The sequence below is a fragment of the Camelus ferus genome, chromosome 4 (assembly GCF_009834535.1).
Source record: "Camelus ferus isolate YT-003-E chromosome 4, BCGSAC_Cfer_1.0, whole genome shotgun sequence".
NCBI lineage: Eukaryota > Metazoa > Chordata > Mammalia > Artiodactyla > Camelidae > Camelus > Camelus ferus.
The window spans coordinates 44,098,614-44,114,958 of record NC_045699.1 but is presented as its reverse complement, the minus strand read 5'-3'; the positions used below and the strand labels follow the sequence as shown (position 1 = coordinate 44,114,958).

The 16,345-nt window shown below is 52.9% G+C and overlaps 1 protein-coding gene across 2 annotated transcripts in view; it reads left to right on the top strand.

The window, feature by feature from the left end:
- PAX5 (paired box 5) overlaps positions 1-16,345 on the top strand; it is a 182,001-nt gene that overhangs the window by 155,209 nt on the left and 10,447 nt on the right. For both annotated transcript variants that reach the window (XM_006187796.3, XM_014561863.2), the window contains exon 9: positions 13,994-14,080. In XM_006187796.3, the coding sequence (XP_006187858.1) occupies positions 13,994-14,080 (87 nt within the window). The remainder of the gene's footprint in view (positions 1-13,993; positions 14,081-16,345) is intronic.

The following is a 16,345-nucleotide window of genomic DNA, read 5'->3' as shown; positions in this document are numbered from 1 at the left end:
GCCCAGGGGGGACTCTGGGGCACTTTCTCCCACGTGCACACCCACAAGGAGCTTGTCCAGTTCCTGCCTCACTCTCCCTTCTTTGTCTCCCAGGCCTGACAACACATCCCTGCTCAGCCTCCTCCTTACCTGCAACATCTCTGTCCGAATCTATGCATGCGGTTTCTCCAGCTGTGATGGAGAACTGGGGGAAGCTAAGAAGGGTGTGATGTGGGCTGGATGCCCTGGGCCAGGACTCAGCACCCTTGGGCCTTGGTCCTGCCTCCATGTTGGCTAGCCTTCGGGAAAATTCGCCTTCCCCACTCTGCGTCTCTGTGGTGGAGGCATCCTTATGGTCTTCTACCAAGGGCTGCCATGAGGATAAGAGAGGAGAAGGCCTGGCTTTCACGAAGTAGCTGACATCTAGTGAGAACGCCTATGGGCTGGTCATTTCCCAGCCTGCTTGCCCTTCACAGTAACCCCACCGGGCTGGTGTTGATGGTATCCCATTTCACAGAGGAAGAAGCTGAGGCCTCAGCACAGAGTAACTTGCCCAAGTGGCAAGGGCCGGAATCGAGTCGAACCTTGCTTGCTTGAAGAACTTTTAACACGAGAAAATGCAGGACCATCAGAGGTGGGTCGTGCTTCCGCCTCCACGGTGAAAGGCATGATGGCACCAACTTACAGGCAGTCTGTGCCTCTTAACGGTGCTTGGCACACCCTCAGTTCTGAATAAATGTGGATTGAAAGAAGAGAGCCCAGATGGGCCCAGGTATGATAGTCTTTGGGGTCCACTGTCTCCATCCTTCTGTTCCCCTCCTAATCTGTGACAGCAGAGCGAAGAAGCTACGGCAGGAGAGAGAGGGGAAGCCGCAGAGCTTATCTTAACGTTGCCCCAGGCTGTTTCTCAGGACCTTGGTCCTTCCTCCCCGGGAGTGGATTCAGCCCCACTCCAAGATTCAGGGTTGGGCAGGTAGCTGGTAGGCTGGATCTCAGTCCCCATATACTTAATCAGCTAGTTGCTCCTGTGCAGTGAACAACCTGCTCATCCCATCATGGCTGTCCTGCCGCCTTTGCCTGTTTTCAGGGAATCTTATTGGAACTTTCCAGCTAAATCTCCATTTAGATAAATGGAGAGGTGAGAGAGACCCTGAGAAATTCAAAACCCTAGCTGGTTCCTGGCTCTTTGAGGGACAAAGGAAGCTCATGAGCCTGAGTCTGTTCTGCATCACAGCACCATCCACCACCCAGCACAGAATCTACCACGGAGCAGATGCTCAGTGAAGGTTTGAGAAGCCACATTGAATAACGTGGGGACCAAGAGAGGAAGCAAACACACGATCATGTGCAGGGTGAACTAAAAGCCATCCACCATGCCTACCTCAGACCAAATGCCTTGAGCCGTGGGTGGCTTTTCCTTTCCACCTGATCTTTGGTTTCTTATTTGGGGGCCATGATGTGAGCCTGATGGAACTAGGTTTCCAGGTAGCAACCTTTCAGTAGATGCTGTTGGGCTGTTCAGAACACGTGTGGGAAAGGACTAGCCCCGCCAAGCACAGGATCCCAGGCCAGGAGGACAGCTCAGGGGCGCTTTCCTTCCCACCCCAGTGGGCCATGCTGTGTGCTTCTGCAGTTGCCTGGATGAGACAGGATGGATGCCTGCAAACTTAATTTCCGCTCCAGGAAGAATTGCCCAGGCTCCCCCTGGTGGAGAATCGGGATGCATCGCCCTCCTGCGTGTGGTGTTGCTGGGTGTGGGCAGGACAGGACAGGACCACCTGCCCCCCGCCACACTCCTCCTCAGTTAACCTGCAGTTGGTACATCCATAGTTTCAAGGAATCCTCACCACAACTCCGTGGGTGCCTTGGTAATCGCTTTTGTTATAGGCTCGTGAGAGGAGGAGGCTGGCCCAGGTTACGCAGAGCCAGGACTGGAATCCAAAGTGCCTCCCCTCCACCCAGCAGTCCTCATCTGGCCTCACCCTGTGAGTGTCCTTGGCTTTGGCCAGCTAACCATCTGCTTGGGTGGCCACACAGCCTGGCCCTTCCCAGCCTCCTGGCACTAGGCTCCAAGTGGCCAGAGGTACCCAGTCTATGGGTAGGTTTGTAAATATTTGCACTATCTTCCTTACTGGTATCCCCACTGCCACCCTTGTCCCCTTAAGTCCATTCTCACCTTAGCAGCCAGAGTGAGCCTGTGACAATCTGAGTAGGGTCATGTCCCTCTTTTGCTCACTTGGAGTAGAGGCCAAACTTCTGACATGACCTCCTCTTTCCCACTTCCCTCCTCGGCCTCATCTTCTAACTGCCTTTCTTCACCTTCCCTCTCCAGCCTCACAGACCTCCTCACTGCCCCTCCAACTTGCCATCCATGTTCCTGCCTCAGGGCCCTTGCACCTGCCATTCCCTCTGTTCAGAGTGCTCTTCCCATAGGAATGCACATGGCTGACTCTCCCTTCCTTCGCCTGTTTATTCAAAAGTCAGCTTTTTTGGTGAAGCCATCCCAGGCACCCTATCTAATATATCACCACCTTATGTTTTCTCATTAACACATACTGTATGCTTTATTTTTTACTTATTTGTCTTGTTTATTGTCTATTTGTACCACTAGACTATAAGCTCTCTGAGGGCAGGGACTTTGATGGAAGTGTCAGTTGAATTTAAAAAAGAAGAGGTCTCCATCAGCCAAATTCATCAGCCAACTCCATCAGCCAACTTCAGGACTGACTTTCTCACTCATGGGGAAACTGAGGCCTGGACTGGGGAGGAGCCTTGCTCCAATGAGTCTGTGGTAGAGACAGGACTTCACTGGGACTCCTGCCTCCTGGTCCAGCCTTAACGGTTGTGCGAACTGGCCTGAGGCATGGTGCCTTATCAAGCTCACTACGTATTGGCGGTGCCCAGCCACTTGCCTGCAGTTCAGCCACACCAGCCAGCCCCTCTTAGCGGTCAGCCTGTGGCAATTAGCCTTTTTCAAGGTTGGCCTTCTTAGGGGCCTAGTTTCAGAGGGGACCAGACAGTGTGCCTCTGAGGACGCTGGGAAACGCTTTAATGTGCGTCAGTGCTTCTCAAACTTTACTGCACACAAACTCCTGGGGGATCATCTTCCAGAGCAGATCTGGTTCAGTAAGACTAGAGAGGGGTCCAGGACCCCTACTGATGCTGTTACACTCTGAGTAGCAAGTGCCTGTCCACTGGTTCTCAAACTCACTGCGCATGGAATCACCTCGGAAGTTTGGACTATTCGTCTGATACTGATACCTGGCCCCATCCCAGAGATTCTGATTTAACTAATAGGGGGTGTGGCCTAGTTGTCTGGATTTCTTAAAGCTCTGCTGGTAATTCTAATGGAGAGCCAGGTTTGAGAACCACTGGCCTTGGTCCCTGTACATTATTCCTGCCCTCTGGGGAAGCTCCACTCTGGGAGAGCCCTGCAACTTCAAGAGAAGGGGATTCTTTAACACGGTGAAGAAGGGTGAGGAGCTGGGGGGGCTATATCCAATCCATCAGTCTTGGGAGAGGGAACCCCAAGGATTGAAAGGGGGCACAGCTACTGAAGGAGAAGGGCTGCTGAGACCTTGAGGCCAGCAGAGGGGAGGGGTGGAGTGCCCGGGAGCCCTTCCAGGCAGAGGAGCGACCAGGAGAGCTGAGCAGCTGGATGGCTCCGCAGAGCCTGGTCTTAGGCTTCATCTTGACCCTGACTGTGATCGAGACATAACTCCCTTCCCCTCTTCAGCCCAGCCTGCTTCTCTACCTGTATTGTGCTCTGGTCCTCAGCCACCCAGGACCAGAGTAATTTATGTGCATGTTGCCCTCTCCTGCGGACTGCGAGCTCTCAGTGGTCAGGGACCGTGTCCGATTCATCTCCGCCTCCGGCCCCAGGCCCTGCAAGCTGGGGGCAGGAAAGGTGTGCAGAATTGAGTGCAATCCTCGGGACACCCTGGGGCTCCAGGCCGCTGTGCCACAAGTTCCCAGCCCAGGGCAAAGCCTGCGCATCAAGGTAGTAATTGTGGAGGTAAATCTTGTCTGGTCTCCTTGCAAACACTTGGTGAGGCATTCCATAAATATGTCAGCAGCAGCATTAAAATTTGATGGCAGGCGGTGTGGGTCGGCACTAGCACTGTGACTTCCCAGCAAGGTATGTCACCTCCCTCTCATTAGTCAGCGGCAGGACGCTCGGGCCCCCGCGCCTGAGCCAGGCCCAGCCAAGGGGGAGGTGAGTTCTTCAGAGGAGGACCCCTGGCTGCTCTGAGGGACAGGCCAAGGTCTAGGTCACAGGAATGTAACTCAGCTTTGGGCTGACGTTGGGCTGAGAGAAGGCGTCTCAGGAGGCTTGGGAATGTGCCGGGAGGTTAGGGGGCCTCTGAGCTGGAAGGGGCTGGGCTATTTTTTGAGTCTGGAAGCTGATAATAGGGACTGGGGACTTGTTTCAGCTTCATCGGCAGCCTGATGGAAATTGTCTATTTGCTCACAAAAAGGCCTCGTAGAACACTTTCTAAGAGCATGGGGTTGGATTCATCATTTAAGCAAGCAAAAGGGCATTCGAGCAGAAGTCAGAAGGGAAAAAGTATTCCTTAATGCAGAGAGATGGGAAACCAATCTTCTCTACCTCCCACCCACCATAGTTCATTTGGGGAAACTGAGGCTAAGTGAACCTGAAAGGCACATGTTCAAGGTCACACAGCATTAAAGACAGAGCAAGACTGGGGCCCTGACTCCTAGTTCAAGGCTTTCCCTACAATCAAGAATTTGAGGCACTTGTTGAAATATTAGAGAATCATCTGGAAATTTAACTTTCATTAACAACAAGCCCCTGTGCATTCATTTTTTCAGCCATCACACAGAGCACATGCTGTGTGCCAAGGACTGAGTTAAGCATCAAATCTAGCCCCTCGAATTTATAGAACACTTTTTGATTCACAAAAAGTTTCAAATTTGGTCCTGTGAGTGTTGTAGTGTCACATTGCAAATAAGGAACTCAGGTTCAGAGAGGTAAAGTGACTTTTTAAGGTTAAGTGGCTGAGGGGCTTTGACAGGGACTGACCAGCTCCATGCCCTTGGTCTTTCCCATAGCCTCAGTTATCCACACAGAGTGGCAGCCACAGCTGCTCTCACCACCTGTGCAGAGTATCAGTGCCCGCCTTTTTACAATTATTTACCAAAATCACAATGTGGTTCAGAGCTGTGCAAGGGTTTCTGGGCCTATTGGTCAGTGTGCTCCATCAGCAGTTGCCTTGACCGGGAATTGAAGGAGGTCAGGGTCAGGCCTCTGTGGCCATTCCACACCAGGACATGCTGTGTCCTGCAGAACTACCTCCTCTTTGTGAGGAGCTGGAGGCTGCCTCACCCCAGGCTCCCCTCCATGGGGACAGGGGCAGTGCACTTCGACTCTGGTGGGAGGTGCATAGGGGCGTATTTCAGTAACCCACTGAATTATGCAGCTTCAGTGTCCTTCAAGGTCCAGATCATGGCCACTTCTTACAAGAAGCCTTCCTGGATACCCCATCCAGAATAAATTATAACTTCTGCTCTGTTTCTAAACCTTTCTCACCCTTTGCCGGTGCCTGAATGTCTAGTTCTAGGTCCAAGGAATCCCCTTAGATACAGGGAGTTCCCTGAGGACTGCAGCATGTGCACCATCCCTGGGGAGGGTCGAGGGAGCCTAGAGCAGAGCTGTGAATGGAGTAGGGCCACTGTGAATGCAGAATTGAATGGATTTACCAGAATACTCATGAATTTGCTAGACATCCATCGCAGATGTGTGAGTTGGATTTCCTTGGGAATGCAATTCAACGTAATTCCAACAGAACTCTGTAGAACCTGCAGCTTGGCAGAGTAGGCTGTGGAATGGGGGCTTCTGGCCACATTCTTTTCACCCAAAGAAAGTCTTCAGTTTTCCGTACTGAGCATCTTCTGATGGTCAAATGAGTACTAAGGAAAAACCTTCCCAGTTCTCCAGCCCAGCCTTGGCCCTATGAAATGCAGTCTGGTCCTGGTTTCTGAGCTCTAACTCTCAGTGGGTTTTGTTCTCTTCTTATTCTTCTTTTAACTTTGTTGCTTTTTTGGAATGAGCCAACCTTTGTGCTGTCATTATGTGGCAGGGAGGCCCAGAGAGGCCTGGTGAGGGTCCTAGCCATTCAGGAGAGTGTCTCTTTCCTCCTGTGGACCTGCACCCTGGCCCCTGCAGCAAACATTGCCCAGTTCTCTTTTCTGTGGTTTTGCTGCCTTTCTCTGTCTTTCTGTCTCATACTTCTATCAGGTATCAAGGACCAGTGTTTCCCTAATGCTTTGAAGCATGATTTCATGACCTGCTTCTGTCTGACGATGAAAGAGCCTGGCCCAAGGAACATCTGTCGGGCACAGGCCATGCTCACTCAGCCGGCATTGGTACTATGGGTGGGGCCCTGCACTGGGAGCGGCAGGGGCTGCTGGGATCCGTCAGTCACATGTGATCAGTCCTGGCTCCTGCCCTCAAGGAGGAGCCGCAGACTCACCGACGGGGAAAGTGAGATAGGGTTACAACCACCCTGAGTCTGGGCAGGAAGTGCTCTGGGCCATAGTCAGGGATGGACCCAGGGCTGGGACCTCAGGAGACAGTGGGGATGATCAATCCAGAAAGGTTAACTGGAGGAGGTGGTATTTGAGCTGGGTCTTGACAAGGTGGAGGAGAGGAAGGTGGCATTTCAGATGAAGAAAACAGCATGAGTGGATGGAGATGCGCTCCACAGAGCACGTGGGGAACAGCAGTTGGCCTGGAACATAGCTTTCAAGCAGTGGAGCAGTGAGGGGTGTGGCTGGGAAGCTCATTGGGACAGATCCTACAGGGCCTTGAATCCCACCTCCAGGCTTCTGGGCATTACCCTGCAGGCTTGATCCTCACAAGTGTGCTGCCTGTGGGCACTCCCAGATTAGGGAACACACCAGAAACCAGGAACCCCCCTGCCCTCCCCCACCAACAGATCGGTTGTTGTCTTGCACCCTAGTGAGACATTTGAAGGTTGTCTTGTCCATTGTTTGCTAGGTGAGGGCACTGGGACAGAATTTTTGAATAATACCACAGCAAGAGAGCAGATTAAAACTGAACCAGAACTGCTCAAAATATGCTACAGCTTATCTCACACTGAAGGGTCTCACACTGAAACACCTACAGGGGCCAGGCACGTCACAGAAGCAGGGGGAGTCAGCCTTGGGGGACGAGACGGTTGTAAATTGCTTGTTCTGTACCTGATGACACACTTGCCCCTTTAAAACACTGGGCAGCCAGGGATGAAATGTACGGTGTGGGGAATAAACAAACAAACAAAACCCCCCAAACCCTAGGCAACCCATCCATATGTTTCTGTGGGCCCCATGTGACGCGAGGGCCCCGGTTCTTGCCTCTGATGGGCGGCCAGCGGCTGGAGGCTGTGCACGCCCTGTGGCCCATGTTGGAGGCAGTAATGCAAGCATGGGCTTGTTTCCCCTAAGTCCCCTGAAGGGCCCTTGCATTCAAGTTTTTGTAGTTGCAGACAACTACAAAAAGTGGGCTGAAGGAGGTGGGCTGAAGGCACAACAGCCTCCTCTCTACATGGGACCAAGCTGAGGCCCAGAATGGTCACCTCACCACCTCATGGTTGGTCAGTGGCAGAGCCAGGCCTCAGCCTTAGTCTCCAACACGGGCTCGCTGTGACCTAGCCAGCAACTGCGAAGTCCGTGGCTCTCCCGAGAAGCAGAAAGGAGACACACTCTGCGTTCTCCCCCTCACTCTCCCCCTCTCTCTCTCTCTGTTTTTCTCCTCTCTCTGTTTTTCTGAAGGCTTTCGTGGCTGGTGGGAGAAGAGGTTTTTCCCAGGACCTGATCGATGCTCTGTGTGCGGGGCTGTCCGGGCTGACAGGGCTGACCTTTACTGAGACTGCTTGGGTTTTCCTTTCTCTGTCGGGAGCCCAGGAAGGTCTTGCACCAGAGAGAGGATGGTTGAGAAAGCTTGGCCTTCAAGGGAGCCAGCCTGGGGGTGGGTGCAGTGAGGGTAGGAAGGGGAAGAATTTGGGCCGGGAAAGCCCTTTGAAGTCATTTATTTAAATCTCTCCCATACACACCACCTTTATAGATGAGGAAACCGAGTCTTGGTGAGGAGAAGGGACTTGATCAAGGTCACTCAGAGAGACTTGACAGAGCCCCAGAATCCTGTGTGTGTGTGTGTGTGTGTGTGTGTGTGCGCGCGCACACATATCCATATACACCCATATGAGGGTATGTATATATTATACATATTATATGGATACACATATATGTGTGTATATATTATGTGTAAACGTGTATATTATAACAACACATGTGGTATATAATGTAATCATGCATATATACAATTTATATATATATGTATTTGAAAGGCTGACTGTGCCTGTGTTGGGCACTACAGTATTGCACCCACCCAGTGTTGTATTTGCCTAGGTAGCATCTGACCCCTGAGCCACAGCACCTCATGCCATTCTACAAAACCACAGGGAGGAGCTGGAGAAATCTCATGGTCCCTTTCAAATCATTCTTTCCTCCTCGTCCTCTGCAAAGATTTTCTCTCGAAGCTCAGTTTGAATCCTTCAGAAACAGAACTTGGCTGCGAAGTCACTTTGAAAGACTTTCTGTATGTTAATTACAGCCGGCCAAGGTCTCGAGCAGAGGTGGGAGCCCACCATCTGCAGATGGGGTCGGCCCCCAGCGCGCTCTGCAAATCCCCATCATCTGGCAGGTGTCGTTTTGGGTTAATTAAGAGCTACACTGAGCCTGTTTACCTGTCACTTCTGAGAATTTTAGGAAACTTTGACTTTCTTGCCGTCTCTGAGCTCTTAGAGAAGGGGAAACTGAAAACATCTCTGATTCTGACGATATACTCGGCCCTGGAATCTCCAGGAGAGCTGCATTCAGTGCATTTTCTTGTGGCTTCCTTGAAACTTTTAATTTTAATCGGTCCTATGTAGTTACCTCATTGGTTTTGACAGCCTGCTCTTCTGTGTTTGAAAGATGGTGCTGTTTGTGGGAAATCTACTATTTATCCTAAATTTGTTAAGCCTCTGCTTTCTTTCTGGGTCTCTGAGGAGAGAACATCTCTTCCTCAGCTTTCTTCTGTTTAGTGGCTTTGGAAGGGCTTTTGATTTGTGGGTCAAAGACCTCTTTCAGCAATCGGGGTTTGGGCTGCCCGTGCTCATCTCAGAGCTTCACGTTCATGGGGAAATGACTTGGTCGATCCTCAGATAACTGGGTTCTCTGTTGGTCAAAAGACCCCCTTCTCTGGCATTAGAGAACTTTCCCTCTCTGGGGTGATGGTAACATTTTATATCCTGAAAGAGGTTTGGGTTACACATGTTTATACATTTGTCAAAACGCAGCAATAGTACCTTTAAGATTTGTGCATTTCATTATGTGTACACTTTACATCAAAAGAAAAAACTTTTAAACAAATAATGAATTTCAGTTAATAATATGCATGCTGAAGTACTTAGGGGAAAATGTATTGATGTTTCCAATTTACTTTGAAATACATAAAAAGATGAATGGAAGACTAGAGGTAGAGAGAGAGTAAGCAAGTATGAGAAAATATTGATGGTGGAATTAGGTAGTGGGTACACAAGTGTTCACTGCAAAATTCTTTCAACTGTGCTGTGTGTTTGAACATTTTTAGCCGTAACAGGGGTGGGGAAGGCTGGGAGGGGAGGACTGTCTCTTCCCCTGCTGGCCCAGCTCAGTGAAGGGTTGCTTGGGATGGCAGAAGCCCTGGGACCTGGGGATACGGTGGGGTGTTCGGGCCCTGCTGTCCCTGCCTGGCTCTGTGGCCCTGGGGGAGGGGTGGTTGAGAGAAATCCTCTCTGAGTTTCGCCCAGTCCAAATAAGCTGGGACTATGGGTCGTGGCAGAGCTTGGTGAGGTTCGATGTAAGATAAATCCACGGTGCGGAGGGTAGGGGGCCACTTTCTCTTCCCATTAATCCTGAAGGAGTGAGTTGCTTGGGGCTGGGTGGGAATGAGGGGAGTGGTTGCTACGGCCTCAGGTACCCAGTGTGAAGCCAAGTCCCTTGGGCCCTGAGCCCCAGCGTTCTCCGCTGTAGCATTTTGGACCGGGTTATGGTGAGATGGAGCGTCACGCCCACAAGATGCTCCTGACCACCCGTGTCCTTTCTCTCTTCCCAGCCTCCCCAGACGCAGACGGGGAGGCTCACTTTCGCACACTTGCCTCTGGCCCAGGCTCCTGACTGCACAGAGTTCCTGGGCTCCCCTGGTCCACAGTGTTCCTGGACCACAGTCTTTCATCCCAACCCCACTGGCTGCCCAAATGCAGCACCCAGCTGCTTCCTCAAAAGGGGGCATGGGCATCTCCTTTTGTCTCTCCTTTTCCAGTCTCCATAACAGAAGCTCTGGGCCTCCTTTTGCATATCCAAGAACTCAGAGGAAGCTATAAAAGTCCTCTTAGGGCCAGATTCAGTCTTGAGAAGAGGCCTTTTCCTCTTCCCTCTCTCCCCAACTTCCCCTTCTCCTTGGCACGGAGAGGGTAGTTTTGTTCTTCCAATAACATTGTCTTGCTTACTTCTCACCATCCTGTGATGTATGACGTGTTTTTTTATTAGCCCTACATTCAAGATGACAACAGTCTGCCCAGAGAGGTTCAATCACTTACCCACGGTCACACAGCCAGTGAGTGGAGGGCTGCCTACCAAGCAATGGGCAGGCTCCCTCTCACCCTGCCCCTGGACTGCCTGCACCCACCCTGTGGGCGTCCCCCGCCCCCTCACACGGCAGTGTGGGGCCCGCTCTCAGGAGGGCCAGTCTTGGTTTCTCCTCAGGACTGCTTGCTCCTAGGGGCTGGAGGTGGAGGAGATCATGACCCATGTTTTGTTGTTGAAAGAGTCCTTGGGGGCTTCTGTGGGAGCAGCTCCAGACAGGCCACGAGCTGCCTCTGAGGAGGGTCCGTGTGCTGTGTGCCTCCCAGACAGAGGGCCCACTGCCTCCTGAGTGACAGCCGCTGGGTGCAAGCTGGCTTTTCCGTTAATGCGTGAAGGAAAGGTTTCCGAATTTAAAGGGCTGGTATTTTTGAGAGATGCCAAAAGCATGGAGCAGTTTGTGGAAGGAGGTGAGGGCCCAAGGTATCCTTTGTGCCGGGCAGTTGTGTGAGCTGAGGGAACCCACTACCCATTGCTCTAACACACCAGGCAGGGTGGGGGTTCATTTCTTCCACTGAGGAGCAGGATGGTGTGGTGGATGGAACTCAGGCAGTGGGTCAGATAAACTGGTTTGAGTCCTGCACACAGCAGGGCGTAACATACCCCTGGCTATGGGTACAGTGATGGAAGTCCTGAGAGCCTCATCTGTGTCCCTGGCTGACTGAGGAGTTCCCATTCTTTCACTCATTTAGCAAAGAGTTTTCGGGGCCTGCTAGATGCCAGGCTCCGGGCCAGACATTGGGATAGAGACGTGAACTCGGCAGACAAAACTCCCTGCCCGCGTGGAGCCCACATCCTAGTAGAGGAGGCAGACTTAAGCACAACGAACGAGATGTGTTAGATGGTGATCTGTTCTATGGAGAAAAATTAAGCAGGAAAGAGTGATGGGGTGGGAGGAGTTTCCATCTGAAATGCAATGGTTCAGAGATGACATAGGGGCAAAGTCTAGAAGGAGGTGAGGGAGAGAGCCATGCGGATATCTGTGCAAGAGCATCATGTTACAGGTAGAGGCAGGCAAGCTACCACTGACTCACAGAGCAGCGACTGTCCGCCGTGGATGGGGCGTTACACCAGGGGTGGGTGGCACGTGGAGCAGAGCGGAGCCAGACACTGACCTGCAGGGCAGACGCGCCCACGTCTCAGGAGACTCCCTCACAGGTCAGGGTGAACCTGGTGCTGTGGGGCGTGGCAGGAGACGGAGTGCATCTGAGGGGCAGGAGAGGGGCTTCCCAGAGGAGGAGGTATCCAAGTAGGGTTCTCAGCCAGGCTCATGGGAATGGGGTCAAGGATGGTGGGCAACACTGGCTTAGGTACTGTTTTCTAGCAGAGTTGGAGCTGTTTACAGCCCCTTGCCAATTTGGGGACAGAGTTGGGGGGGCGGTGGAGGGTGCAGGATGGATGACAAGGACACAATTAACTAATTAACTCCAGGTGAATATGCCTGAGATTTGCACTTTTGGGGGCTGGAGATCACAGAGGCTTCCTGGAAGAGGTGGCCTTGGTACTGGGCCAGGTAGACGGGCGTGATGCTGCTAGGTGGAGATGCCTTTGCCCGTGTAGCCCGAGGCCCCAGGCTAGGTGCAGTGCTGTCAGGAAGCGCCTCTGATGGGCAGCTCCATGGGTACCTGGAGCCCTGAGGGGCGTGTGGCTGTCCCCCTTCTCCAGGCGGCTGGCTCTTTCTGCTCCCCTCTGCTGGCCTCCCAGGAGGAGGAGGAGGAGGAGATGCCCGGTGCTGATGGATATGCCGAGGCTGGGCTGCTGCGGCCCGGCACTGTCACCAGGCTCTCCCTCGTCCGCCAGAACCTGACACCCTGACCACTGAGGCATAAAAAACAGAGAATTGGAAGGCTCAGCCTGTCAGGCTGGGAGTGGCCCCCAGAGAGGCCAGCGGAGGAGCGCACGTGCGCGCACGTGTCTGCGTGTGTGTGTGTGTGTGTGTGTGTGCGTGTGTGTGTGTGCGTGTGTGTGTATGCACACACACGCACACACACAAGCTTTGCCTGCTGTTGCCTGTGAAAGTGGGGAGGAGGCTGGTGGGGCCCGGGGGTGGGAGCGGCTGGCCTCAGGCCTGCTTTATTGCTCCTACTGTGCCTGGTAGAGCCCCAGGGGCCTGACATTCGGGCTGAGGCCTCCAGAGGAAGAGTAGTGCTCCAGGTCCTGACTTTTGAGTGGCTGTCCTTCTAGAGGCTCATGCCCTTCGGCCCTTTGGCATCCTTAAGAATCCATGGAAGCACATTTGGGCCTAGGGTGGTCTCATGGGGCTGTGTGACTCCTGTTGCCGCTGCCAGGGAGGGGCCAGTGCTCTGTAACCAGTGGCCTAAAATGCCACTCAGCAGTCAGTCAGCTACCTGCACAACTGGTGCCAGGCACTGGGACCCCTGCTTTTCAGGAGCCCCATCATAGGGAGGACTCAGGCAGGGCTTGTCCTGCCACAGAGCCAAGGCAGCAAGGTTTGAGGGCAGGGATTATGAGAAGCCAGTGGTTGAGAGGCTCTCCTGAGGCTGGAAGTGAGAGCACAGGGACGTGCCAAAAGCATCACGGCTCCACGAGCCGCTGGGCAGGAGTGGAGCATCCGCCAGTCCCACCCTGCCGCCCACACCCAGCGCTGGCCCCAGCCTGGTGCAGCTTGCAGTTCCTGCTTGCCCAGAGCAGCTAACAGCTGCCCCTTCCCCCATGCCCAGGTGGCTCCAATCTACTCACTTTTTGTGCTTCCCAGCCCTTTGGCTTGTCCCTTCATCTCAGCAAAGTGCCATCTGCCTCCTTCTGGCAGAGAGCCTGAGTTCATGTCTCGTCTTCTTCATTGGACCGAGGCCCCGGGAATAGCCAACTCTGGATTCACAGCACAGAGGGCTTGAGTGGCGTTGGGGTCATTTTTGGCTCCCCAGTCCAGAGCCACTCAGGAAACACTTGGGAGGTGGCACTGAATCCACATTGGGGTCCTGGAGTGGCCTCAGTCAGGGCTGAGAACAAAGCACTCTGGGGCTTTGGTTTTGGGTAGGGTGTATCCAGACTATTTTGTGAGAGACCCTAGGCATCAGCCTTCTCACCTGTAAAATGGGCCAATAACCCCAGGGAACACCTGGCACATGGTAATTTCATGGTACATGTGTGAGAGGCTGGTATTCACTCCCACTAATAAGAAAAAGGTTATAGGGGGAAGTATAGACAATGCCAATGACAGCTGTCCACTTGATAAGGGGGAGGACCGGACTTGCCTTTATTGGTTACACAATGTACTGCAGTTTGTGAAAGAGACAAATGACATTGGCATTTTCCAAAGCTGACCTGACATTTGGTTCCTGTTTCTCTCCCCGCCCACCACATGCAGGGAGTGAGTTTTCCGGGAGCCCCTACAGCCACCCTCAGTATCCCTCGTACAACGACTCCTGGAGGTTCCCCAACCCGGGGCTGCTTGGTGAGTACTGGTGGAGACCCGGTGGGGCCCCTGGGCCATCGGCTGCCCCATCGGGCCCCCTCACTGGGCCAGGGCCCCTCAACATCCTGAAGTCTGGTCGCTGAGGTGGGGTGGGTAGCTGGCCCCAGACACGTGCAATATGGGAGTTGTGATGGGACCTCAGGACATTAAACACCACTCCAGCCCTGCTCATGCCTCAGCCCTCCCCTAGATGTTTTGGTGGCTAAGGGGAGATGGCAAAGAAGGCGAACAAATGAAAAAAGGGCACTGTAGGAAAAGTGCCTGCCCAAGAGTAACATATTTCTTAAGAATTATTGAGTATTTCAGTGAGAAATCTCTAAATGAGAGGCAGCTAGGAGGCCAACTCAAATTGATTGGTAGTGGCTGTCTGTCTTGATAAAGACTCTGAGTCACGGATATCGCAGTGATGTCTGCCGCGGACATCACCAGAGCCAGTTCCATTGAAAACTGGTTGCCCTGTGGCTGAAGGCCTACCGGGTCCGAGCTCAGCTGGTGCCCAGTCTCTGCCCATGCCTCCGACTACAGTTGTCCATGGCGAGGGCCAGCCTGATCTGTGTACATCATCAAAGATATTTGGGTCACCCCAAAGACCAGTCAGAGCTAACTCAGCCCTCAAAAGGCCAAGGAGAGCCTTTTGTTTTGTTGCAATGAACTTACAGGAAACCAGCTGGTGAGTGCCATCTGGAGCTAAAGGCTCTGAAGGTTCTGGAGCAAGAAGCAGGAGCCCAAGGCTCACAGATGTCACTCACCCTGGGGGTGGAGCCAGCCAATCAGACTGCAGGCAGCAACACCGAACCCTCCCCAGCAATCAGCTGAGGGAGTCCCACAGAGGGCAGATGTGGAAGGGCCTCTGTCCAGGTTTGTCTGTCCAGCTTAAGAAGGCCTTCTTAATTCCCTGGATCCTGAATTATTTGAGGACTGAGAAACATAGACTTCACCAAAAAAGCAAGAACTTGGTGTCTTCAGACTCAAGTTGCCAGGCATGGGTTTGCAAAGGAGGCCGTGAAGTCACAGCCTTGGCCCCTTCTCCAACCTGCTTTGGTGATTAGGACAATGACAGGGACACCATCCCTTCCTGGCTGCCATCCTTCCATGCATTTGAGCCTTGGGCTGCCTGAAGCATTTTGGTGTATCATGCAAAACTTCAGGTAAAGTAAGGAACAACGCCAACTAGTGCTCCGGGCCCTGTGCTTGGAGATTTGTTTTACAGAAGACTGGGCTCTTACTCTCTGTGGCCTCTTGGAATCTGTGGACTGATTGTTCAGACTTCTTTTTTGGTTTCGGTAAAAATTATTTCTAAGTATTGAACTGGGTCTCCACTCACCCAATCCTTTTCCTTAAACAACCACTCACCCCCGCCAAGAGGCTCTGGGCTCTGAGATGGCCCAGCTGTCAGTCTCAGGAGGCAAAGGCTGACCCTGAACCAGTCTTTTGACAGGGGTTAGGGTAGGGGGAATGGGTCTGGAGGCCTGAGCCTGGGAGCTACTCCCTGTAAATCGGCCTCATTTTCAGGGCCCTGATCCCAGTGCTGCTGCAGGATCCACAGGGTATGTGGCACAAAGGTGGCCTGGGCTAGGCTCTGGGAGGGGTCCCTTGTGTTGGGGCTATGACCCCAGTGGGTCCATATTGACCTAGGACTTCCATGTATGGATGTGTACTGCACAGGGGGACAAGTAGGGCCTGAAATCCAGCCCATGCATGGCACAGGCCCCAAGGCCTAGCACGAGGCTACGGCTGCCCAGAGTAGGCACATTTTTCTAATTTTTATGAGGTGTCCAGTAGGCTCATTTGCTGGGAGCTCAAGAATCAGAGAAGTGGGAAAGGAGCTGCTCAGGCAAGTGTGTCAAAGGGGTGGAGTAGGAGGTGGGTGGCCTGTGGGGCCACAGTTGGGGGATCTTGAATGCCAGACAGAAGTCTGTACCTGATTGTATGAGCAGGTAGGAGCCCAAGAGGATGGCGAGGGGAGGATGGGACTAGACCACATCCGAGGACTTTGCTGCTCAAGTTGGAGTGAAATCCAGTTCACATCACCAATTATATGGGTGGGCTGTGTGTCTGGTGTGAAAAAGATGTGGACTCTATCCCAGGGAACTCACAGGCTGGGGGTGAGGGAGCCTTAGGCAAGTGTGTCTGTGCTGGGATGTGCTCAGTGCCTTGAGAGGAAACAGAGCCAGTGTGGAGAAGAGGAAAAAGAATCAGAATTCTGTTCATCCAAATGAGCACTTGCAGGGACTGGGCAAAACC